At 40.8% G+C, this 25,492-nt stretch overlaps 1 protein-coding gene across 3 annotated transcripts in view; it reads right to left on the reverse strand.

Annotated features, from left to right (window-relative positions):
* Positions 1–25,492, reverse strand: part of UGGT1 (UDP-glucose glycoprotein glucosyltransferase 1) — a 66,575-nt gene that overhangs the window by 19,708 nt on the left and 21,375 nt on the right. For 2 of the 3 annotated variants that reach the window (XM_048505603.1, XM_048505602.1), the window contains exons 15-32: positions 24,930–25,015; positions 23,180–23,315; positions 21,731–21,862; positions 20,161–20,325; positions 19,604–19,724; positions 15,627–15,725; positions 15,199–15,222; positions 14,623–14,717; positions 12,296–12,502; positions 11,086–11,217; positions 10,224–10,354; positions 8,811–8,906; positions 8,406–8,508; positions 6,321–6,400; positions 4,889–5,078; positions 2,840–2,998; positions 1,269–1,354; positions 698–782 (exon numbers count right to left, since the gene is read on the reverse strand). In XM_048505603.1, the coding sequence (XP_048361560.1) occupies positions 698–782; positions 1,269–1,354; positions 2,840–2,998; positions 4,889–5,078; positions 6,321–6,400; positions 8,406–8,508; positions 8,811–8,906; positions 10,224–10,354; positions 11,086–11,217; positions 12,296–12,502; positions 14,623–14,717; positions 15,199–15,222; positions 15,627–15,725; positions 19,604–19,724; positions 20,161–20,325; positions 21,731–21,862; positions 23,180–23,315; positions 24,930–25,015 (2,127 nt within the window). The remainder of the gene's footprint in view (positions 1–697; positions 783–1,268; positions 1,355–2,839; positions 2,999–4,888; positions 5,079–6,320; positions 6,401–8,405; positions 8,509–8,810; positions 8,907–10,223; positions 10,355–11,085; positions 11,218–12,295; positions 12,503–14,622; positions 14,718–15,198; positions 15,223–15,626; positions 15,726–19,603; positions 19,725–20,160; positions 20,326–21,730; positions 21,863–23,179; positions 23,316–24,929; positions 25,016–25,492) is intronic. The other variant, XM_048505605.1, reaches the window with a different exon arrangement.

Consider the following 25,492-nt stretch of genomic DNA (forward strand, 5'->3'; position numbering starts at 1 on the left):
TAGGACTGAGACAGCTATGACCACCCTGGTAAGTGACTTGTCCTGGGAGAAAGAGAAGAGGAGTGAGACTCCACTGATTCTCCTGGACCTCCCACTGATTTTCAGTATCATCGATCATGGTATCTTTCTGGACTGCCTATCTGGGCAGGGATTTGAAGCATCATTCTGCAATAGTTCTGGGTCCTACCTGGAGGGTAGGTTTCAGAAGGTGATGCTGGGGAAGTACAGTTCAGTCCCTTGGCCCATGGGATCCCACCATGATCCAAATTAAAAAATTGTAATTCTCACCATGCTTCTATAGATATTAGATTGGGCCCTACTGTGTCCAATGAGACCTACATCAAATGACTGTGGTCCCCATTTCCTGGTCTACAGGAATAAGAACAAAAATAGCGTTTCTGATAGTCCTTGAAAGGATTACATGATAAGATAAAAATTCAGCAGTGGCAGCAAAAAATATTGCTCCACCCTTTCAAGAAGCTGCGGAAAAAGTAGGTACACGTTACTTAGCTTACACAGCTGTTATTCCATTCCCTTACTGTCTATAAATGAAAAATATGTAGGCTTTGCTTTGCCCATTGGGTCCTCTATAAAATAGGTATATAGGAGGACAGTAATTTTTAAGAGTCTCTTGTCCCATTACAAACCAAATCTTCTCCACAAAAAAGCTAGTTTACAGGGTCATTTTTGAACTCACCTTCACTTTGATAATTTTGCTCTTGAAATTGTTGATAATGATGATAACTTCACTGGCATCAGGAGGAGAATCTGTGCCATCATGGCTAAAATGAAATACAATAATTGAGACATTTAGAGCTAGTGATGTGAAAGTGGCTAAAATTCTGGACTGATTTCCAGGAGTTCAAATCTCCATGCTGTCATAAAGCTAGCTGGGTGACCTTGAGCCATTCACAAACACAACCCAACTTACCTCACAGAGTTGTTGTGAGGGTAAAATGAGCAATGGGAAACAATGCCTGCTCCCCTGAGTTTCTTGTGATAGGAAATATGAGAAAGATTTTGTTCCTAATTGTATCATTCCATTCTTCACTATGAGCCGCTCTCAAAAATGCTTCCCCTATAACCCAGTTGCAAATAGATATCTATTGCATCAGTTCAGGGAAGTTCAGAGAAGAGGTGAATGTTTCTGAGTCACTGTGTATCACTAGCTATGACAACTGGAGATACCAACCAATAGCACACTGGTGGGCCATATTATTCAAAACGGGTTTTGACTAAACCAAAAGTAGTAATTTCCAGTACTCCACCTGTAGATTCTATAGATCTCCTCAGATCTCCCCTTTCTGAGTCTCAGAATCCAGGCACCAGGATTAGCTTTTAACTGGAAGTAGCCCTATAAAAGGGGAAAGAGAAAGATGTTCTAGTCCAGTGATGGTCAATTTGTTTAGCACCAAATGATTAACACACAGTAAACTGAAAGGCAGCAGCTAATTAGCAAATCTTAATTATACAAATTAACGCAGTAGACTCTCTCAAAAATGTGATGCACATCCTGTTACAATTAGTAGAGATTATTCCTTCCATCAATAACTGAATTAGATTTTAGAAATTAACATCAGAAACTTGTCTTGCCTTGTTTCAGAAACTGTACTAATGCAATAGTAAAGTTTTCCAGAACTAAGAACAGTTTTTATAAAGGGACATTTGTAAGATTCTAATAAAATCCCTACTATTAAACAGAAGAACATGAGTTAAATGCATGAATGATTCTGTCATGAGGCATGCATTTAGTCTGCTGATGCCTGTCACTGGTTATGATTTATGAAGTCATGAAAACCCTGGATCATAATACTTCATGTGGTTTCTAATCCTATACAAGACTCAAAAGATGGCAGCTAGTGAAGCCAATTACAATAAGGAGCCTGAAGGTGATCACATTAAGGAACTCCCTCTCCAAAGACACCTGCCTTTATTTGATTTTAAGAAATACCACACTTATTGTAGAAGGTATTGTGATCACTACTAATATATTATTGTCTTTTTAGCCAAAAGATGTTTTATTGACTTGATTTTTGTTACATGCTGAGTTACTTTTCGGGGAGAATTTATAGGAAAGATTGGGATTTGCATGAATTGATCCAGATATAACCTTTTAACATCTGAGCCTCTAAACTGTACACTAGGAGAATGCAGAAGCTATGAAAGCAACATAACACCACCGAATAATATCAGCGGTTCATTTTGTTCCATGACAAATGATTATGCAAATAAAAGAACTGAAGTCTCATGTATGCAGATATGATATACTGTAGATTCTCAGGATTCCAGCAGGTACCTTGATACCCTCTTTATCAAACACTTGGCACACATTCAGTACAGGGAGATAACCTGAGCTGCACTGCTTCAGGGTGGGGACAGGGAAGATGCTTTCTTAATGGCTGCTTGTGTAAAAATACCCTGCAAGGAGAAAACTACCACAGCGAGGAACAGGCTAGGCTAGAATGTCTTGCATGATGTTATTTGCTTTGTTTTACTGGCAGTTGCTTGGTTGGATCCTATGACTGCTCTACTAACAGTTCTCCCCTCAGCTCAAGGCACCTTCCACTGAAGCCTCCTTTTACCTGAAGTAAGCAAAACCTTGGTTTCAACACAGTGTTTTACATGAAGGAACATTCCAAAAGAATCCCCAGCTGGTAATCTGATGTGGTATAGTCCAATTCTACCCTTCCTCAGAAGTCTAACATCTCCTTTGGCCACACCTAAAGACCATACCGAACCAATAGGCCAAGTATCAGTCAGCTGGGGTGGCAGCTGAGAATATGCAAGTTTGTTTCAAAAGGCATTTTATTCCAGTAAAGTTGGCGAGATAATCACTTACTAAGTTGGCCATGACAATGGTGTCAACCACCACAGGGCTTGTTGATGTTCCTAGTGTAAATTGAAGTCCTCGTGGAGGCTGCCCTGTAGTGATGTCATAGCAGTGCCCTTCCAGAAGAAGGTGCTCTAACTCATATTCAGCTGCCACTACACTCTCCACCTGCAAAAAGGAATGAAGAATCACTATTAAGCATTCAAAAATTATATTTCTTAGTGGCTGGTTACACTTTGTAATTGAAAACAGGATGGCACACTGTTCTGTTACGCATCTTTCAACCACATGGAATCAAATTTTATGCTGCATAAATTTAAGAAGGCAATTCCTAGCTTTGCTATTAATACTAATCCTAATCAGGGGTGTATCTATAGAAAATGGCACCCAAGACAAGCACTGAAATTGAGTCCCACCCTCCCTAAAAATCCGACAGGTCTTCCCCATCTTGGAAGACATTTCTCTGGTGGCCAGGTCTACTCATTATTGTGGGTAGGTCAGCTCTCTGGAGGGCTGGTTTACCCACCATTAAGACTAATGGGTAAACCCCATTATTTTCAACCACAGGTAGACCAGTGGCAGCCAGGTCTACCCACTGCTTCTTAATGGAAAGTAGACAAGCCCCCAAGTGGAAGCAGCTTTCTGCCTTGGAGGGGAGGCAGAGGGTGCAGGAGGAGGCGGGAAGCAGGTAGCACAATATTCCTCCAGCATTGTCCCTATCTCCTTTGGCTCTCTTCCCTCCCTGCCTCTCTCTCTCTCTGCAGAGTGAGGGCGGCTGTCACTGCTGTTGCCAATCATGGATCAGCCAGGTTGGTGGGGGCCCTGCCTGCATTCCCCCCAGAAGTGCCTGGGACTTGAGTCACCCCTTCCCCCGGTTACACATTTAACCCTAAGACCCTTAATGCGTCTTTGGAAATTTAGGCATCATAGTTACTGTAAATAAATTTCTCGAAGAAGCAGACTTGAGCATGAAAGACTTCTTAATCTTGGAGTCTTGCTATAATCATAAGAACATAAGAACATAAGAACAAGCCAGCTGGATCAGACCAGAGTCCATCTAGTCCATCTCTCTGCTACTCGCAGTGGCCCACCAGGTGCCTTTGGGAGCTCACATGCAGGAGATGAAAGCAATGGCCTTCTGCGGCTGTTGCTCCCGATCACCTGGTCTGTTAAGGCATTTGCAATCTCAGATCAAAAAGTTCAAGATTGGTAGCCATAAATCGACTTCTCCTCCATAAATCTGTCCAAGCCCCTTTTAAAGCTATCCAGGTTAGTGGCCATCACCACCTCCTGTGGCCATCACCACCATTATTGCATTAATCACCCTTTCAATTTCTAGTCCAACTATTTACAAGTTTAGATTGTTGATACCATTATGCCATTTAAATATAAATCTGTTTAGAGATATTCTAAACAGCTACAATCTCTCTTTGCCATATTAAAATAATAGGAATTTAACAGGAAGTAAAAGTCTTCAAATGAAATTCATCTCACTTGAATAAGTTCCTTACATAGGAAAGGATGAAGGAATCACTGACTCTCAAATTCTTACTGAACCATTATTGCATTAAGCATTTTGTTTAATTAAACCTTGGGATATGAAACATATGAGCTATTTCCAAATAGAAGTCATCTTTCATACTCTCCCTCACAACAATTTTGGAAGGAGAAATATAAGATAAGTCCTAAGAAAGAAATACACAGGCAGTAAAAAGGCTTCAAAAACATGCATGTTAAACTTCCATTAGTTTCAACTTTAGGCAGAAGATTTCAACCAAACGCTAGAAGCTTCATTGGCATATAGTTTTCAATGCTATGAAAGAAAGCCATAATGGTTTTCCCCTGAAATATAAATACCAATCTTTGGCACTGGGAGGAAGGACGTAGCATGCCTTTTCAGTTTGTTCCCCAAAGAAACCAAAATCAATTACTCAGGGCAGATTTAAATCTGCCATTAAACTTGATCAAAGCATGCAGATCTATTCAAAATCCTAAATGAAATCTCCCTCTCCAAAAACTAATGTACGTGTTCGACTGCAAACCTGTCAAGTCTCTTACCTCCTCTAAATAAATGTTGTCAAGATCATATGTTGTCCTTACAGACTCCACCATCCAGCTCTCTGGAGTATTTAGATTCAAAGTAAACAAAGGAGACTGAGGCATGTCCAAAAATGTGGCAACCGGACCCGGAATAAAAAGTTTGTCTGGTGTGAAAGCAATCTCTGGCTCCAAAACGTAACGATAAAAACTAAATTTAAAACAGAAAACATCAGATTTTTAGTATCTAAGCCCATCATTGTCACAGTGTTTAATGTTTTTCAGCTTGTAGTTTGATTAACTCTTCTCCAACCCTACACCCCTAGCATTAAAATGTATAATTATAAAATAATCTAGTTGGATTCCTTGAACAATCAGCCTGCTGAATTGTAATGGTCTTTCAAGCAAAGAACAGAATTTTAGGAAAACATTTTTTCCTCATTACTTATCCCTTTAACAACATTATAGGACTGAAGCAAAGCAGAAGATATACTGATACTAAGTCACAGTAATAAAGTTTGCTTTATTTTTTAGTACCTTAAATGTTTCCAAGCTATATAAGCCTCTCATGAATTTGGTGTAAATTTAAACATATTCTGTATTCATGTGCAGTATTTACAGAGCTTAGCATGTTGTCTTATTATCATTTTGGCACCTATATTGCTATTCACTTTTTTATTTTGAAAAAAAAATTAACAACACATAATCTAGGAAATTGGGTACAGCCACTTTGACTAAAAGCCCAACCAAGGCATCTCTTACAATCATCACACAAAAAGATACAGTTTCTATAACCTAAAACCCTAAAACATTTTTCTGGCTATACCGGATATAAACTGTCTTAGTACGATACTGTGCAATTATTTTACTTATCATTCAACAACATTTTAAACCTTAGGAATGATTTACCAGACTGGTATTTTATAAGCAACTCCTGTAATTTTTTTCCAATCTCCAATGCAGCTGCACCAGGTTGAAAATCTTGCAGATTTAAACATCAAGTCATAAAGTCATTGTGCTGTGGGACTAGCATGGCAGATCACCCTTAACTACAAACTTAGCGGAATGGAAGCAATTGGGCACAAGCGTGAACATGCAGTCTACCCACCAATGAGCTGGATGTGCTCGACAAAGCCTAAACTTCAGGCCAATTAAATGTTGCAATTTCTGCAGGTCTGCTTCCAAATTGCCTGGAGAGCTTACAACACAATGATAAAATAAATTCTTAGACAGTATTGCACAAAGGCCAAAAACCCTTCAGATGTGTAAGTCTTATGCCAATATAAGCAGGGACTAACACAGCTTTCTTGGACCATTAGACCTGCCCATACAAAAGTGACCAATGTACAAAGAAGCCTACTGCTTTGTGGCAGAAAACCATCACAATACACATTCATAACATTTTCCAAATTAATCTTTTCTGTCATATTCTGTAAAGTGCATCAGTTCTTACCTTTTCAAGGGCATGTCAGAGAGTTTGGACTGACAGTTCATGAAAACTACGAGATTCATGTTTATCACTTTGTTCAGCACCTTTAAAAAAGGAGGGAAGACTCACAAAGTTAATATTTACAAAAGAGAAGGCAGATTTCTTGCAGTCTTGTGCTTCTTCCTTAAGGCCTTCTTTTTCTATTAACTGACTCTATTAACTGACTTATAGCCCAATCCAGAGGTTGTGGTAACTGGGGATGACACTGCTACCGGGCCACCTCCAGGGGGCTTCCAGGCGGCGCAAAAATGGCAGCAAAACCCAGAGAATCACCCTAACCCTGAATAGCCCCCATAGGGGAAAATGAATAGGGGGGTGTAAGTCAGAGGCCTAGGTCGTGGTGTTGCTGGCCCAAAAACCTGGTGGAAGCCAACTAAGGTGGGCAAACACATCAGCACAAGCTCACGCCAGTTTTCAATTGCGCTTTGCCCCCCACCCCAGATTGGGCTGCCCAGCTGCAATGCTCACATCACATGGCCTACTAAGGTAATCTCAACGTAATCTGGAGTGAAAGGAAAGGTTAGAAGGGGTTCTAGAACAAAATGTGGCAAAGGTTCAGGAAGTTCCAATTAAAAAATGGTTTTTCCCTCCCACTCCAACCTGAATTTCTTCCCCACCCCCTGCAAACTTTCCAATAGAAAAATTATAAATTTAGGGGAGCACAGGAGATAAAACCCTATGAAATCTCTCTCTTCTTGAATAAGTGAAATATTTTCAAGAGAAGATTTTACCTACTCATAATTTGTAAATACATTTTTACAAAAGATTATCCAATACATTAAATAACAAGAATCCCTGTGTATAGTATAGACTTACACAAAAATTTCACGGATTTATTTGTTGCTTAAATATGCCTAATGTTATGTATGATTCATAGACTACAGCATGTGTGATCATTTGAGAGTTCAATTATTTAGTGTTACAAAGCTTAAATTGCTACCCAAATATGTTGCTAGTCTATTTGTGACTATACGAGACAGATTTTTGTCTCAACACACTTTATCTTAGCTTACAAAATGTGTGCTTCTGTTTTCAATTTTTCTTTTCCCTACCTTTTAGACAGCGAAATCTTAGATATATACCTGCAACACAGTCTCTTTCTCAGGGGTGGCTAGCCTAGGGCATTTCAGATATTCATGGACTACAATTCCCACCAGCCCCTGCCAGCATGGCCAATTGACCATGCTGGCAGGGGCTGGTGGGAATTGTAGTCCATAAACATCTGGAGTGCCATAGGTTAGCCATCCCTGCTTGATTCCATTCAAAGTTTTGCTTGTAGGCACTTATACTTTTAAACTTCACAAATACTCAAACAATACACTTTAATGTACTTAAGTTATAAATGAGGCCTGTTGTGTTGCTAAAGCACTAAAATAAATTTAGGTTTGATAAGGAAATAACATCATCTTAAGGAGAATTTGAAGCTCCTCAACTTCAGTGGCCTCAGTGCTTAGGATGGCATTGAAACTGGTTATATGCTGCAACATTTCCACAAAAACCCTCCCCCACCCCAAGAAAAGAAACTCTTTCTCCCAATGGAGTCAACCTTCCAGGAAGTTTTTAATCCCTTGTGTGGAGGGCTGCAGTGAAGGGGGTGAATGGAAGAGCACCAAACGTAAAGGCTTGAACAACAGGGGACTATGGTATATTCAGAAGGCAGCTTGATTCATACCAAGATATGATGGTTCCACAATTTATGTGGAATTCCCCATTGATCTGTAGCCTCCCCCCCCCCCCCGGGGCCCCAACCTCCAGGAGCTACTTTTCAGGGTCTGTGACAAAAAGGTGGAAGTGTGAAATATTCACTGCACAACCAGAACTCCATTTGCAGTTCACTGGCTCCAACCCATTATCTTTTGCACGTCAGCTTTATATGCTGTGAGATTCATTCGGTAACACTGTAAGCCTCACGCCAAGTTTGTAGATATCCACCCTGCTACCCATCATAAAGACTGTGGTAGAAGAATAAAACCTGTTAACTACAACAAAAACACACAGTTTGATTGTCCTTCAACTGCTAATTACTATGAACCAATAATGTATTCACACCATGAGTAACGGAGCCAGTCTTTGTGCATCTCTAGTAGCAGGATCAACAACGGCCACAACATCAAAATATGTCTCCCCCTCTTTTGGTCTCGACTTAATTGCACTGTAGGAGGGAAAGAAAGTAGATTTTACAATCATGAATGCATATGTATGGAAAACATTTCCCCTTTACCCTGATAGAAAGGCAGGTAAAGCCCTTAATCAAGAAAAGCTTGACATGTAAAATTATCTGTTTATCTGTGCCTTAATGCATTAATGAGCAAATCGTTCTTCCCAGTAATCTGTTAGCATTGTTTACTAAGCTATCACATCTTAGTCAATATCTTTATTTGTAACAGTTGACAGAGAGAAGATATGGGGTATATATATATGTCCAATGACTAGCCAGTTCCACTAGTTTTTTACCTATGTCGGTCTTCAAAAAAAAGGTTTTCTAATCTTGCCTCTCCTTTTGGTTGAGCAGACAGAAGAGCATCCACCTTCATAACAAGGTCACTTGCGCTAAAATAAAGAAGAAATATTCCATCTGTTCAACAATTCCCTTCTGAATCACCATGTCTCATCACATCATATCTGCATGGAAAGCAACCTAATATGATGATAGACCACAGGGTCAACAAGCTCAGTCAGAGGCGTAGCAAGGGGGGAAAGAGCCTGGTGCACTGGTGCGTCCTCTGCTCCCGCCCTGCCCTGGAACATTCCTGCCACGCCCTCAGAACACCCTCACCACACCCTCACAGGGGCATGCGCGCAGTGCCCCCCCCCCCCCGGCTTGGAGCTATGCCTCTGACTGCTCAGTACTGTCTTACCTTCAGGGCATCAGGCAGAAAAGGGTCTCTTTATCCCCTGACATGCAACATCCTTCAAATGAAGATGCCAAGGACTGAACATGCAAAGTATGCAGTCTGACCACAGCAAGGCTCCCCCACCCTAATGTCCAAAGGTGTTTTTAAAAAAGACATATCCTGGCAAACGAATTACAAAATCATTGCGAGAAGCAATCCACATAGGTCCTAAACTTCTAAAGTGGGATTTGCAGAAAAAATAAACTGGCATATTATGTGACTATAAATCAAAAAGACTCCACAACAGAACATGTACCAGCTAATGTCAAGAATCAATCAAAAGGAACAAATCAAAAGGACTTTATTGTCAATATTATTTCCAAAGGCTATTACTGTAGATACTTGCATATAAGCCGAGTTTTTCAGCCCTGTTTTAAGGCTGAAAAATGCCCCCTCGGCTTATACATGAGTCACCGCTTACCAGCCAGCTCTTCAGGCCTCTGCCGAGGCTGGAGGCGTGGCCCAGGAGGACCTCCCTGCGGCTGCACAAGCCGCTTGTTGCTGCCCTCCTCGAAGGGGGAAGGGGGAACTCCGGTGTCGGTGCCCAAATAAGGAGCTCCCTCTGCCTCCCAGCTTCCCACCCTCGGCTTATACGCGAGTCAATAAGTTTTCCCAGGTTTTGGTAGTAAAATTAGGTCCCTCGGCTAATACACGGGTCAGCATATACACGAGTATATATGGTACATTTTTATAAAATTCTGCCTACGTTTAATTGCTAATGCAGCAAATGGAGTCACTTTTAGGACTGCATAGTCATCTACAACAGGAAATGCATAATGCATAAGGTCCTCAATGCTCCTGCACCGCACAGACAAGGCCTTGCTCCTTAAAGTATGTTCTAAATTCAGCACAGATTGCATAATTTGCAAACAAAATAAATCTAACCTCCCTAATCCTTCCTCTTGACCAACACCTATAGAACCCAAACAAACCCATGCCACAGCCAAACTCCCTGTAGCTTATTTTTACTTACAGATCTTCTTCCACTCCTAGATCCTGAATATGGAATTTTATTTTTTGTCCAGAAGTTTTTAACATAATGTTTTCTAGCAAGTGGAAGTCATCCTGGTTAAACAGCTCATCATCTTCCAATGGGCCAATAATCTAAAGTAAAAACGAAACAATGGCAACAAGGTTGTAAATTAAGCAACTGCAGCCAAAAAAAAAATTGGCAACTGACATTTATTAAGTCCTTTGACGCATCCAGGGCACCATATCTCTTATTGATAAATAAACCTGTGAACCAAATATTTAACTAATGCAATATTCAATTAGAGCATTTGGAGTGGCATTATTTTGATCCTGCAGATACTGGATTTTAATCTAATTGCCATGGATATGTTTCGCATATTCAGAAGTAGAATGTTATTGTGACATCACCTTGAATGAAACATACAAAAAATGAAGGCATTAAGCAGTATTTTTTTCTGGATGAACAATCTTCTTGGCTCTTCTGGTATATGCTATCCAAAATAGTTTTGACACTGTGCAATAAACTGTAATCTTAAATGCTAATTTAAATCTAAAGTACACAGTCTCATTTGTTTTTTCTGTAGCAAAATATTTGTCAGCTGGGTGACTGTTCAATTAAATGTGCCACTGATTCCACCCAGAACAAAGATCTATAAGATAGCACTGATGATTTTCAGTTCCAACTATTAGCCTTAGGTAAAATCAAAGTATTAGCATATCATTCTGACGTCATCAGGACATGTATCAATATAAAATTTAAACTTCCTAAGCATTAGGAATGAGGTTACATACTTAATTAAAAATGCCTGAAATATGAGTCAGATCCTGTCATATTTTGGATTCAGCTTGCTTAGTTTGCTTACCCTTCCATTGCTGATCACAGCCCTCTGTCCTTTCTTCAGCTTAAGAACATCTCTACTGTACATAGCATGAGAAAGAATAAAATCCACTTTAGGAGATTGAAAGGCATCATTAAATGTATCCATGTCCATACCCTAAGTAGGGAAAAAGTTTCAATAAAAGTTAGTCAACAGACAATATACTATCTCTTCATAATGATTTACGATTCTTTTTTGAGCTCCTGGGTTTCCTTTTGACAAAGTTAGGCATGTGTTTTCACAAAGCCATCTAAAATGTATTTCAACCAACTGGTGGACTAAACCACCTTATCCTAGCTTCAAAGAGGAAATGCTATTTTTAGAAACTACTCCCAGCAATCTATGAAACTAATTATTACTGTATTCAGTTGGTAAATTTAAAGAGAAAGCCCAACAAATATGAAACACAGGTTCCAGTAACACTGGAGAGGTCCCAACCCCAATTTTTCAAAAGGGGTCAATACAGTTCCCCTTACTGCAGTAATTGGGAGGAGAGGGGAGAGGAGTCAGTGCAGAAAGGTTTCTCTGCATTCATAAAGAGTAGCTTAGATTTTAATCTCAAAGACAACTTCCAAGTCTCCTCCCTTCCACTGCAGCTTTTCATGTCCACTGAAATTGTGCTCCTCCAGGTTGATAAATGTCCAGGAACCGTATGGGGGCCAGGTATGAGTCTGCTGCAGGAAAAAAAAACAATTTTCCTGCCTTCAGCAGCAGAGATTCTGTTCCACAGGAGGTACTGCTGTGGTGCTGACAGAATTGCTCTTTGAGATCCAAGCCTGGACACCAGTGAAAACAGCAGAGAATTTACGAGCAATAACTGTTTAAAAGGGGATGATTCAAATACCCAAATGTAAGATTTATAAGACTAACAAAACTCTATCACTAGCTGCTGAAATGTCCCAAATTCTGATGTGAACAGCTCACAGGTGAAAGCTGTGACACATCCATTTTGTGACAAAAAATAAATAAATGAGAAGGGCCAGAATCTGCATGAAAGACTTCTGCATTTCTATACTCTGTAAGCTATAAGCAGTAGAAGCAGAAATACAGCTCTGGCTTATGAAATTAGGAACCTCCATTCTGCCCCTGCTATAGTCAAGATTCCCTACACATAAACAAGCTATGTAGCAAGTACTCTGAAAAGCTAAATCAGATATTTATCTGTATCATAGCAGAATCCATGTTGCACACGTACTCCAACAGCAAATTCGATGATCTCAGTTCCAGCTTCCAGTTCCTTGGCATTTTCCTCTTTGGCCAATTTTGTGATGAAGTTTTTGGCAATGTTAGATGTTTGTGTCTGCAAGGCTGCCCAAATGGCCCTGGCAATGACTGTATTTTCACTGGATGGGTCTTCACTCGGGTTGTTAATCATACCAATCCGGACATGGTTGCTGGATTTCTGCACAACAATGAAATGTACATTCAAACAAATTTGTTCCCACACAGCTTTGAAATTCAGCAAATAAAGATTATAACAACCAATAGTTCAACATTAAAACACTACCATGTACCCTTTTCTCCTTTCCCAAGTACTATTTATCAGTATACCTTACAAATATGTGTGATCAGAAACAATAAAGATGTAAAAAAGCTGCTATTAAAAAAGACTCAGTCATAATGATTCAAAGCTACTTTTTAATCTTTTCCAAAAATATGACACATGATTCATTTCTACATCCCTGCCTTGTGAACTTGGCCCCTAAAATGAAAATGCACATCTTAGGCGACCCCTGTGAAAGGGTCGTTCGACCCCCAGGTTGAGAACCACTGCTATAAAACCTCTAATCAGCAAGAAGTACTTTTAAGCAGTTGTTTGTTGAAGATATAATATTAATAAGGTTATTAATATTGTTTGTTGAAGGTGTAATATTAATAACTTAAGGTTATTTTTCTGTCAACCAACCACATTTTTATCTTCTTCCAATGAGCTTGGTGTGGCACACATAGGTTTTGCTCCTCATTATTTATTTTCATAACAACTTCATGAGGTAGTTACACTAACAGATAGTGAGAAGCCCAAGTTAAGCCAGTGAGCTTCATGGGTGAGCCCAGATCTCCCCATTAGCACACTAGCCACTATACCATTCAGACATGGTTTCTGTTACGTTTAACTTGATAATCACTAATATATTATGAAGGTTGAAACAATCAGTTTGGACTTCTCATTATTCAGTTACTTGTTATCAATGTCATGATTTCACATTGACAGTGAAGACACGACGTTTCTCTAGCGACAACCACAAAGTGCTGAGATTCTTAACAGGAAACAATGAGCTTTTGTGGCTGCTGAAGATTATCATGTTGTCTGCTTCTGACACTAAAGCCACCATGTTAATCAAGGCAGGTGTACAACAGGTACTGTCAAAAGTAATTACACCAATGCATACTCAAACTCAGTGAGTATCATTTAAGTCATTGCTATATAACATATAAGTCTTTCTTTCATTCACTGATAACAATTCCAAAAAGTGCAAAAATAATTCAACTGGTAAGTACGAAGTCTAGTTTGGCTATAAAACAGTGGTTCTCAACCTTCCTAATGCCACGACCCTTTAATACAGTTCCTCATGTTGTGGTGACCCACAACACTAACATTTATCCATTTTACAGAGGGAGAACACTGATGCAGAGATTCTTAGGCGACCCCTGTGAAAGGGTCGTTCGACCCCCAAAGGGGTCCCGACCCCCAGGTTGAGAACCACTGCTATAAAACCTCTAGATTCAGTTTTATTTCAGAAATCCTTTGTCAAGCCAATATATAATGTACATAGCTTTTTTTTTCTCCTCTAGGAGCACACTTGTTTTTCTAAAGACAATTTCAAATTTCACTCAAATGGCTCTTCCTTTAATAATCCTTCACTTTAGACATCAGGATCTCATGTGACCAAATCTAGAGGTTTTATAGCCAAACTAGACTTTGTACTTACCAATTGAATTATTTTTGAACTTTTTGGAAGTACACATTGGTGTAATTACTTCTGACACTAAAGAAGCATTTGCAGCCCAGTGAGCTATAAAACAGTATTCCCTGCATGATTTTTAAAGGAGCAACAATAGTATAATCTCTTTATTGAGACCAATTAAAAAGCCATGGAATAATAAAACTTTCAACTTGGCCAGGCCTCTTCTCCAGAAAAGTCCCAACCTGTGATAGATATAAGATAAAATGGACAAGGCTTACAGTTCATTCCTATGTAGTTACTTCAGACTAAGCCTAGTGATTTCAGTAAACATACACTGAATAGTTCTCTGCATAGAACTGTAAGGTCAGTTGGGTTAGCCAATGCCTAAGCACAGAAAGATTAGTAAGTAGGGGAAGGAAGGGAAATCTCAGGTTGCAAAAAGCAAGCAGCAGTGCTGGATTGACAACTTTTAGTGACTGATCCAAACAACTGATGGATTAGTATTTTTGAAGAGAGAGTAGCCATTACGCAAAGCTAGCAAATGGAGGAAGACTAGTTTCCAGCATATGACAACACTGCTTCTCTGCCTTCACTTTAGTTAAATATTGCTGCCTACCTGGTGTTTGATTGCATCATATAATAGCTGCCTGCCAGATGGTTTGTCATAGTCTCCAATGATCCAGAAAGTCACTGGTCTAATAAAGGAATCATCTGCACATTGAAAAATGACACAGTTAAGAAAAAAAACGGATCCTGATGTTATCACAATGTTCGTGTCCATTTCACACTGGGCACACATGGTGTTTTTAAAGAATGGAAATTTTAAAGAATGGAAATTTAAGTCAACATGCACAACCAAATGACATTAGTACTACCAAGGTAAATATGTTAGGTTCATCTACACAAAAGTGCATGCTTGATTATGGTTCAAATTGGGCCTCCTATTTTAGAATATTTTGAATATGACAAAGAACCTGTAAAGAAATTAAGATTCCACATTCTGATATAGACAATTTTTGATAAAATACGATGATCAGTTTTCTTTCTTATAGGGAACTATTTAAAAACCATGCATTATGTTTTGTTTCTTACAGGTTCCAATAAATACAAGACCTATATATCTAAGTATGCAAGTATATTAATATAATAGCAAGGGGGGAGGGGGAAAGGAAAGTGCTTTTAAGCTTATTACCATAGATTTCCTTGGAGGACATTCCTGAGTAGAACAGGAAAGAATGGGGAAAATATCATCAGTTTAGATCAAATGGCCCTTGTAAGGATCCTTACAGATATCAAAAATAAACAGAAAATCTTAAAGATTAACGTTTTTATTCTACCACAAACTTCCATGGACTAAGACTGAAAATAGGTTGCATCTATAGTGTTATTTTATCCTGCATACAATAAACCAAAGAACTTGATCAGACAGATTTGGTTGCATGTGAAGAAGCACACACATGGAAAAAAGACAAGATATCAATAAAAGCCTTTTCCAAAAAATGAAGTACAACATCTTATTATGCATTGCAACTTGAAGAAACTCTTTAAAAAGAAGCAGGATAAGCATTCACCAGCATACAGTGCACATAGAAAGGGGAAAAAAATCTCACTTAACTATACCTTTCTTGGATAAGTAAGTCATACTGTTAGCTACAGCTGTTGTCTTGTCTTTGGAGTCCAGAATTGTAAATCTGGCAAAATCATCAACATAGAAATTATCTGAATGAAAGTGAAAAACACACACATTTTATGACAAATACCTAATTACCAGTAACAATAAGAAAAGCATGACATTAAATATAACAGACATACAGACCAGCACTCTTAATTTGTATGTGGGAATTCACACAATTTTGACAAGGATATATTCAAGCACAATTTCAAATGCAAGAATCCACCTCTTTGCCCAAATGTCTTCTAGAGACTTCAACAAACAGATGCATGGATTCAAATAAAGTTCATATCCAAACTGAAAGCAAAGAAAGACAGGTTATCCAGTAATTTCCCCATTTCAAAGGAACCTTCAGTCAGAGATGTAAATTGCTAAACCTAAACAGACTGTGAGACTCTTTGCAAGCTTAAAAGCCAGTCAGCAAAGTACTAACACATCCCGACACATCTTGGTAACAAAGCAGCCAACATGAACTGTCATAGAGCAGAACCTGTTAGTACTTCGTTGACTGGCTTTTAAGCTTGCAAAGAGTGATCTTTGGAGTCCGTTTGGGTGAAACAGCAATTTACATCTCTGAATGAGGAAGTGGGAGATTCACTTGAAATGGGGGGGAAATTCCCAGGTAACCTGTCTCTCTTTGCTTCCGATTTGGAGATGGACTATATTGGATATGGACTATATTGGAATTGATACATCTGTTTGTTGAAGTCTCTAAAAGACATTTGTGCAAAGGGGTGGATTACTGCATTTGATATTGTGTTTGCTCAACTGTCTTGCTGCTTTTTGTCTTTTCACGTGCACTCTAAATTAAGTTACAGCACATATTGACCATATATTGTGCAAGTATATACTTGATTGTAGCCCCTAGTATAGCGGTTTTTGTTCTATTTGATACTTACGTGGCCACACTATACTGTTTTGCGTGTAGGTTATAACCAAAAAATTCGTATTTTATGCATGTTGTCAATAAAGCCAGACAGTCTCCATACAGACACTGCTCACATGCCTCCAAATAGTCTTCTCATCTATTTATTTTATATTTCAAAATATATAAGAACATAAGAACTAGCCTGCTGGATCAGACCAGAGTCCATCTAGTCCAGCTCTCTGCTACTCGCAGTGGCCCACCAGGTGCCTTTGGGAGCTCACATGCAGGAGGTGAAAGCAATGGCCTTCTGCTGCTGCTTCTCCTGAGCACCTGGTCTGCTAAGGCATTTGCAAGGAGGATCAAGATTGGTAGCCATAGATTGACTTCTCCTCCATAAATCTGTCCAAGCCCTTTTTAAAGCTATCCAGGTTAGTGGCCATCACCACCTCCTGTGGCAGCATATTCCAAACACCAATCACACATTGCGGGAAGAAGTGTTTCCTTTTTTAGTCCTAATTCTTCCCCCCAGCATTTTCAATGAATGCCCCCTGGTTCTAGTATTGTGAGAAAGAGAGAAAAATTTCTCTCTGTCAATATTTTCTACCCCATGCATAATTTTATAGACTTCAATCATATCCCCCCTCAGACATCTCCTCTCCAAACTAAAGAGTCCCAAACGCTGCAGCCTCTCCTCATAAGGAAGGTGCTCCAATCCTTCAATCATCCTCGTTGCCCTTCTCTGCACTTTTTCTATCTCTTCGATATCCTTTTTGAGATGTGGCGACCAGAACTGAACACAGTACTCCAAGTGCGGTCGCACCACTGCTTTATATAAGGGCATGACAATCCTTGCAGTTTTATTATCAACTCCTTTCCTAATGATCCCCAGCATAGAGTTTGCCTTTTTTACAGCTGCCATGCATTGAGTTGACATTCCCATGGAACTATCAACTAAGATGCCCAAATCCCTTTCCTGGTCTGTGACTGATAGCACTGACCCCTGTAGCGTGTATGTGAAGTTTGGATTTTTTGCCCCTATGTGCATCACTTTACATTTTGCTACATTGAACTGCCATTTTTGCCATTTCTTAGCCCACTCACCTAATTTATCAAGGTCCGCTTGGAGCTCTTCGCAATCCTTTGTGGTTCTCACCACCCTACATAATTTGGTATCATCTGCAAACTTGGCCACCACGCTACCCACCCCTACTTCCAGGTCATTTATGAATAAGTTAAAGAGCACTGGTCCCAATACGGATCCTTGGGGGACACCACTCCCGACATCTCTCCATTGTGAGAACTTCCCATTTATACCCACCCTTTGTTTCCTCTTCCTCAACCAGTTTTTAATCCATAGGAGGACTTCCCCTCTTATTCCTTTATTGCTGAGTTTTCTCAACAGTCTCTGATGAGGAACTTTGTCAAAAGCCTTTTGGAAATCCAAGTAGACAGTGTCCACTGGTTCCCCATTATCCACATGTCTGTTTACACCCTCAAAGAACTCTAGTAAGTTTGTAAGACAGGACTTGCCTCTACAAAAGCCATGCTGACTCTTCCTCAGCAGGTCTTGCTTTTCTACATGTTTAATAATTTTATCTTTAATGATAGATTCTACTAATTTACCAGGAACAGATGTCAAACTGACTGGCCTGTAATTTCCTGGGTCCCCCCTAGATCCTTTCTTAAAGATTGGTGTGACATTGGCCATCTTCCAGTCTTGAGGGATGGAGCCTGATTTCAGAGATAAGTTGCATATTAATGTGAGAACATCAGCAATTTCATGCTTGAGCTCTTTAAGAACTCTTGGATGAATGCAATCTGGGCCAGGGGATTTGGTAGCATTTAGTTTATCAATGGCTGCCAGTACTTCTTCCTTGTCTACCACTATCTTCGCTAGTTCCTCGGATTCACCTCCTAAGAAGCTTGGTTCAGGTGCAGGAATTTTCCTCACCTCCTCTTGGGTGAAGACAGATGCAAAGAATTCATTCAGCTTCTCTGCAATCTCCCTGTCATCTTTTAGCACACCTTTTGTTCCTTCACTGCAGTTCTAGCGGGCCTACCGCTTCCCTAGCTTGGCTTCCCTACTTTTTGATGTACTTGAAGCGGAACTGTTTGTTAGCTAGTCCTTGATGTTAGTATTAGCTTCATGCATTCCCTCTATAATCCTTTTTTTTTGCTCCTCCCTTACAGCTAACTTGCTTCTCTTTTGCCACCATTTGTGTTCTCTCTGGTATTCTTCATCAGTTAAGTTGGACTTCCATTTTCTAAAAGACATCTTTTTTTTCCTAATGATTTCCTCAACCTCCCTTGTTAACCATGGTGGCTTTCTTTTGGACTGGGCGCTGCCTTTCCTAACCTGCGGAACACATTCCAGCTGAGCTATTAAGACTGTGTTTTTAAATAACCTCCAAGCACCTTGGACATTTTTGACTCTCTTAATTTTCCCTTTCAGCTTCCTGCGCACTATCCCCCTCATCTTTGAGAAATTTCCCTTTCTGAAGGCAAATGTAACTACATTAGTAGTTGTCACTTGTTCGCATGCATTATGTCTATGGTTGTAGTGGGCGTTAGTCCAAGATATAATCAAAAGACAAACTGCAAGAAGACAAGCAAGGTTACAACTGCATACTGCAAAGAGAAATGGGGAAAAGGACAACCGCAGGCAGACCTGAAAAATCAGAAAAGAGCTATTGCAGCTCGATCTATGAGTTTAAGCACAAGAGGAAACCCAAACTCTATGTCAGACGTAAATGTTTTTTCTCTTAGAGCACTATGTACAAAAGTTACACATGTGGCTGCAACTCTGAAGTTCTTTCAGAATATTTGCACACAGATATGATTAAGCAAAGACCAAAGAAGAAAGGCACAGACAACACTGGCAGAAGGCAATAGAACTGAGACTAGAAAGTCAGAAAGGATCAAAAGGAAGGAAGAATCAAAAGCCATTCATGCAAAGTATTGCACCTTGAATGGACAATGCCGAAATGTTTTCACAGTCATCATTATGTCAACTGGCAAGCTCTCATATGTAGGATTTCAACAGCAAATGTGTCTTACTAGTTGCAGTTAAATCCAGGTACTCTCTGTCAGCCATTAAGATTCGAGAGTTGATTCTTGGAACAACATTAGGTTGGCTCATGATATATTCAACCACATCTTGATCATTTGACAGTTCGCCCTAAAAAACAAAAGAAATAGAAAGCTAGAACTGTGTATGGGCTTTCTGAAGCAATGTTTTCGCAACAGCTACGAAATTCAGAATCATCTTGAAAAGCAAGGCATTCGTGCAGCAAGTACCATCTTTCTAAAAATCAGGACACATGAGCATTTTATACAATACTGAGGTTGAAAGAACTAGTTTATGTGCATGTGTTGGTATTGCTGACATTTCTTGCAACAGCAAATATCTCACAGGTATCATAAACTACTTCTGAATCGCTGCTCCATTTCAAAAATTGCTTGCCATGTGGCTTGGGGAGGGGGGACTTGCTGTTCTAAGAAATACACATTGCTTGAACGTACAGAACTAGTTGTACAGTTCTTTGAACCCCAGTCCTCACATGTAAGCTTAGAAAAGTCCCTGTAAATCCCTGTTTACTGTTGGCATATCTTACCAAGTACACAGCCCTTTGGAAAAAGCTGGTGGTTTCCAGTATTTTATGCATGGTCACAGTTTCCAGTTCATCAGGATCTAGCTGTTCTTTCTGAAAGGGCATCCCATTGAAAAGCACAATCGGTAGCGGGCCCACACCAGTCTGTTTATAATAACTGTGTCCTTCCTGAAATAAAAAGATGTGATTACTTCTTCCCTGTCTTTATGCATTTGTTGCAACACCCAGGACTGGGTTTTTTTCTGCATAAACAATGCCAAAAAGGCACTGCATTCTCACTATATCTTACACGTTCTTCATGCAGCATTATCCACCCTCAGAAACCAGTCGGAATTAAATGTCAGGCTTTTAAAAAGGAAACTCTTTAGACATGAAAGACATCTTGCGTTTGAAGCAGTTCACTCTGTACATGAAAACAGCCTTTTTAAACTGAAGTGCATCATAACTGACATTCCAAACTAAAAAAAAAGTCAATGAGATAGCTCTGAATAGATAGAAAACAAGTACCTTCTACACTCTCTTTAAAATTTGGCCACAAAATGAATACCAAACTGAAGAGTTGTTGCTATTTAGCAATTTTATACATCCACAATGGCAAAGAAATCTGTGCCATGGGCTGCATCTCAACCCACCTGTCCATCTCACCACATGGACTTAAGAAGCCATGGCAGGAAGAAGTGAACTATATGGGTCTGAAGTTTTAAACCCCCACCCAAAATAAATTGGTAAAAAGTCAAATAAAGCTGATGGGTATCAGCTTTACCCAAAATTTCCAAAACCCAAACCCTTTACCAAAACCTGAACCCAACATTTACCAATAAAAATTATTGGTGCTCACCCCTAGTCTCTATACCTGTGCCATCACAGTTCAAAGATTCCCTGTTATAGCTGATATTCACTAGAGTAGAAATTCTTTGGCACCAGCAACAGCATCCACTGAAATAACACTTATGTCAGTAGGGCACTGACAGTTCCAGGGAAAAAGCAGATGGAATGAGGAGGATAAACCCTGGCAATGACTAAAGCAAACACAACTATTCATCTGTGGAACTACCACTTTTTTTCTTGTGGGATTCCATGACTTTCCAAAATGTATGACAAGCAGAAGTGTTAACATGGGCACTATTCAATGATGAGGAGATAACTGTACCTAGGAAATGAAAACCACTTACCCACCCCAATCTGTCATTATGCTTTCAATGGCACCCTATGAAAAGTTAAAGGTTGGCAACACCATTTATTTGTGATATTGTCAGATCATACTGCATGAATTCCATAAAACCTATTATGGTTTCATCTGTCACTGTTCCAATGACAGCTAACTGGTAGGTCCTCCCCCCCTCCCCCCGGTCACTTGCTACTCACAGCTGTTTTCATAAAGAAGACAGCACAATGAGAGTATGGGTAAAGAATTATCCGACAGAACAGTTTCCCAACATAACCAAGCTGAACTCAAAATCCAAACACGAACGTATCCTGGTCTGACCACAAACATAGCCAGCAGTTTAGCAGATATAAAAGGCAGAAAGAAAAGTATGGGAAGTGTGCTAACCAGTATATATGAACTCCTTACCTTTCGGTTTTGATCATAAGCAGAATCAACTCCCAGGATGCTGCTTACTTCTACGTAGGGATACTGCTTCTCAAGAACAGCAACCACATGTTCCACTTTCAGTTTCTCCCCTGCACCTACTTTATTATATACCTGTGCGGTTGGAGGGAAAAATTACATAATTACAACCAAGATCTCTGGACCTCCCACTCCTTAGCATAAACAGTTTTCCCAGCCTCCGTTGCCACCTTTCCTGCATGGAGCTCTCTTCCTTTCCAGATCGCCTACATAATGCCACTTCTCTCTCTTCCCTCAAACTCCAGGTCAGAATCTACCTCTTCCACGAAACGTTTATCTTAGTAGTTCAATCTCATTCCCAAGTGAGCTGAGCAACTTGTGGGGTGGTCTATAGTGTTTTTCCATAAGCTGTTTTAACAGCCCACTCCCATCACTGTGGAGAGGCTGTTGCTCAGTAGTACAATAGGTGCTTTGCATGAAGGATGCTCTAGGTTCAGACCCTGGAATCGCTTGTTAAAGGATACAAGGAATGGCTTTTCTCTTCCTGAGGCCTAGAGAAGTGCTGCCAGTCAGAGTAGACAGTACTGAGCCAGATGGACAAACGGATTGACTCAGTTGTAGGGCAGCTACACACTAGAAGAAGAAGAAGAGTTTGGATTTATATCCCCCCTTTCTCTCCTGCAGGAGACTCAAAGGGGTTTACAATCTCCTTGCCCTTCCCCCCTCACAACAAACACTCTGTGAGGTGGGTGGGGCTGAGAGAGCTCCAAGAAGCTGTGACTAGCCCAAGGTCACCCAGCTGGCGTGTGTGGGAGTGTACAGGCTAATCTGAATTCCCCAGATAAGCCTCCACAGCTCAGGCGGCAGAGATGGGAATCAAACCCGGTTCCTCCAGATTAGATACACGAGCTCTTAACCTCCTACAACACTGCTGCTCCAGGGTCTGAACCTAGAGCATCCTTCATGCAAAGCATGTATTGTACTACTGAGCAACAGCCTCTCCACAGCAATGGGAGGGGGCTGTTAAAACACTAGCACTGAATCCTTGAATACTAGCTTATGGCCTATAGCCAGACCCGAGACAAATAACACAATATGCATAGGAGAATATGTTAAACATTATGCCGCTAACCAATTTGTTCACACTCTCGTAGTAGACTTCTCACTGAAAGTTCTGTCAACAATTGCAATTCCCAAAATGCTTAAGGAAACACAAAGCAAAGAATCTCTGAAGGGGAATGAAAGACCTCATGGTGACATGAGACAACCTCTGATCACTTAAAAGTCAGAATCATAAAGAAGTTCAAAGTAAAGGCTACATCTTCGGTAATTACACCCTGAGGGACTCCATCACGCTGCATGCACAATAATTGCTCATAGAATAACAATTACTCGAATGGTCTAGCATCTCATACAAATACAATTGTACTGCCTTGTCGAAAGAGTACTTACGGATGTAACTGTCTGAAAGGCATAATTATTATCTACTTCTTGTGCAACGTAATTGTATGCTCGAAGGAGGGCAACCCCAGCATCCTGCAACCCATCAACATCTTCTGAGTCATTAACCACAAAGACTAGGCCAATCCTATATAAAAAGAAATCCACCATGCAGATTAAAATCCTTATCAGGCAGAAGTCCATCCAATCCAGAATTCTGTTTTCCACAGTGGCTAGAGGTGTACAAGAAGCACACAAGCAGGGTACAAAGACTAAAGATCAAAGCCTCCTCCCTACTGCTGCTTCACCACCAACTGGTGTTCACAGGAATACTGCCTCTGAATTTGGAGTTCCATTCCCCACTGTGTCGCCCTGCCTCCCCTGTCGCCGGCGGGACCCCAGGTCCGTCCCACCTATCCCTTCCCGGGTGATGTCAGGCCCGTCCTCACCCCTGGAGACTGGGGTTTTTCCTAAGTTGGTTAGTCATTGTAGCCACAGGGTGGCAAGACCTCTAAGTTTCTTTGTAACTGAGTCCCTCCTCGTCCCCTCTTCTGCGTAGTGCTGGGCCTACCTGTCCCTTCCTTAAGAGTTGGGCCGCTCTGCCTCATCTGGCTTGTAGCCTCCTGCAAACTTTCTGTACTCCTCTCTTCTCTCCTACTACCCTCCTCCTTATCTCCCTTTTCCTCTCCCTCCTTCTGTGCTCCCTTGCCTCTCACTCCCCTTCCTGCCCTCCCTTCCTCCCTTTCATCCCTCCCTAGCCCTCGGACCCAATTAGCTTGGCTGCTGTGGGTCCCTTCCCTGGCCCTATTGGGCCATGCCCCCTCCTTCTTAGCCCGTGCCCCGCTCTGCTGGCTGAGGCTTAGGCGTTCTTCAGAGGGCCAGGTTCGGCTGTCTCCCCGCAGCTCCACCTCCCGCTTCTGGTGCGGTGGGCGACACATCTCTCCCCCCGTCCTTGGCCACCAGGCCCGCGAGGTCGCCTGGTGAGTTGGGGGGAGAGGGGAGTGGGTTTGCCCTGCTCGCCTGGTGTTCCCACCAGGAGCTCGTCTGGGGCTGGGGTTGTATCGCGGGCCGGGTTGCAGCCGCGCGCTGGCCCCTGACACCTACTATGATTTAAAAGCCACCAATGGGCCAAACCTGCAAAACACAAATTATTGACAGTGGAAATCTTTGGGCTTTTGGACATGACCAGGTGACAGTGAACATGACTAGGGACTGGTTAAAGAGACTGGTTATTGGTTGCAAGATCTTCCTTCACTTCCACTCTTGTTGTATATACTCTCCTCCTTCTTGTGGGCAAATTTCCTCACTAGTCTACCAAAATTAGATCAACGATGGTTAATACTAACACGGGTTCACTTCTAACCAGAACTTGAAACTCATATCAAAGCCTTGAACCCATTTTTGGTTCTAACCATGCTCAACACTGATGCAGAGCGTTGAAAGATAATGTTCAGACTAAAAGGACAATTTGCAAAAAATGAAAAAAGAAAAAAAGAGGAGAGTGGAAGTATGCAGTCCCACGCGGTTATCTCTTCACAAGCTTTCTGGTTCTGCTAAAACATGCAAGTTACACATACTATCACAAGCATGTGCATCACAACCTAATCTCATATATTTGGACCCCATGATACCACCAGGTCCCCTATGCCAAATGGTTACTTTTTTTCAGCATCATAAAGTAGTTAAATATTACTTAACTGCAAAAAGGGAAGTTAATTTCTTCAGTACTTAAAGCTATACGCCCTCATACACTCCTAATTACCTCAGAGGTATGTGGTTACTAAGGAACATTTCAGCCAAACTGAGCAATTCTGCTGTGTTTTCATGGGATGGGTCCACTATGATTACCTGCAGGTGAAAACAAAACAAATGCTAGCATGAAATTTTAGAACACGCAGGGCAATGCTACATGATCGGAAGGATAACATTTCTCTGAACTGCAGCAAACGGGGAGACAATATAAACAGACTTGGCTAACAGTGAAGTAAACCAAAACCAGTGACAACCCTAAGGATTTTTTCAGATACAGTCAGACACTTGCTTGTCAAAGTGTACTGCAAGTCTCTATATGTGGGAGTATCACAAAAAAGCATTCAGTGGACCAATAAGATGGCCACACCCCTCATGGGGTTATAGAAAGGCAATCCTTATTAAAAGTGCTGGCTTGAATTTACAAATCCCTAAACAGTTCAAGCCTTAAACCAGGGGTGTCCAACTCTGGCGCTTCAGATGTTCATGGACTACAACTCCCAACAGCTCCTGCTGGCATGGCCAAGGGCTGATGGGAATTGTAGTCCCTGAACACCTGAAGCGCCAGAGTTGGAC

Source organism: Sphaerodactylus townsendi, linkage group LG08, assembly GCF_021028975.2.
Source record: "Sphaerodactylus townsendi isolate TG3544 linkage group LG08, MPM_Stown_v2.3, whole genome shotgun sequence".
NCBI classification, from domain to species: domain Eukaryota; kingdom Metazoa; phylum Chordata; class Lepidosauria; order Squamata; family Sphaerodactylidae; genus Sphaerodactylus; species Sphaerodactylus townsendi.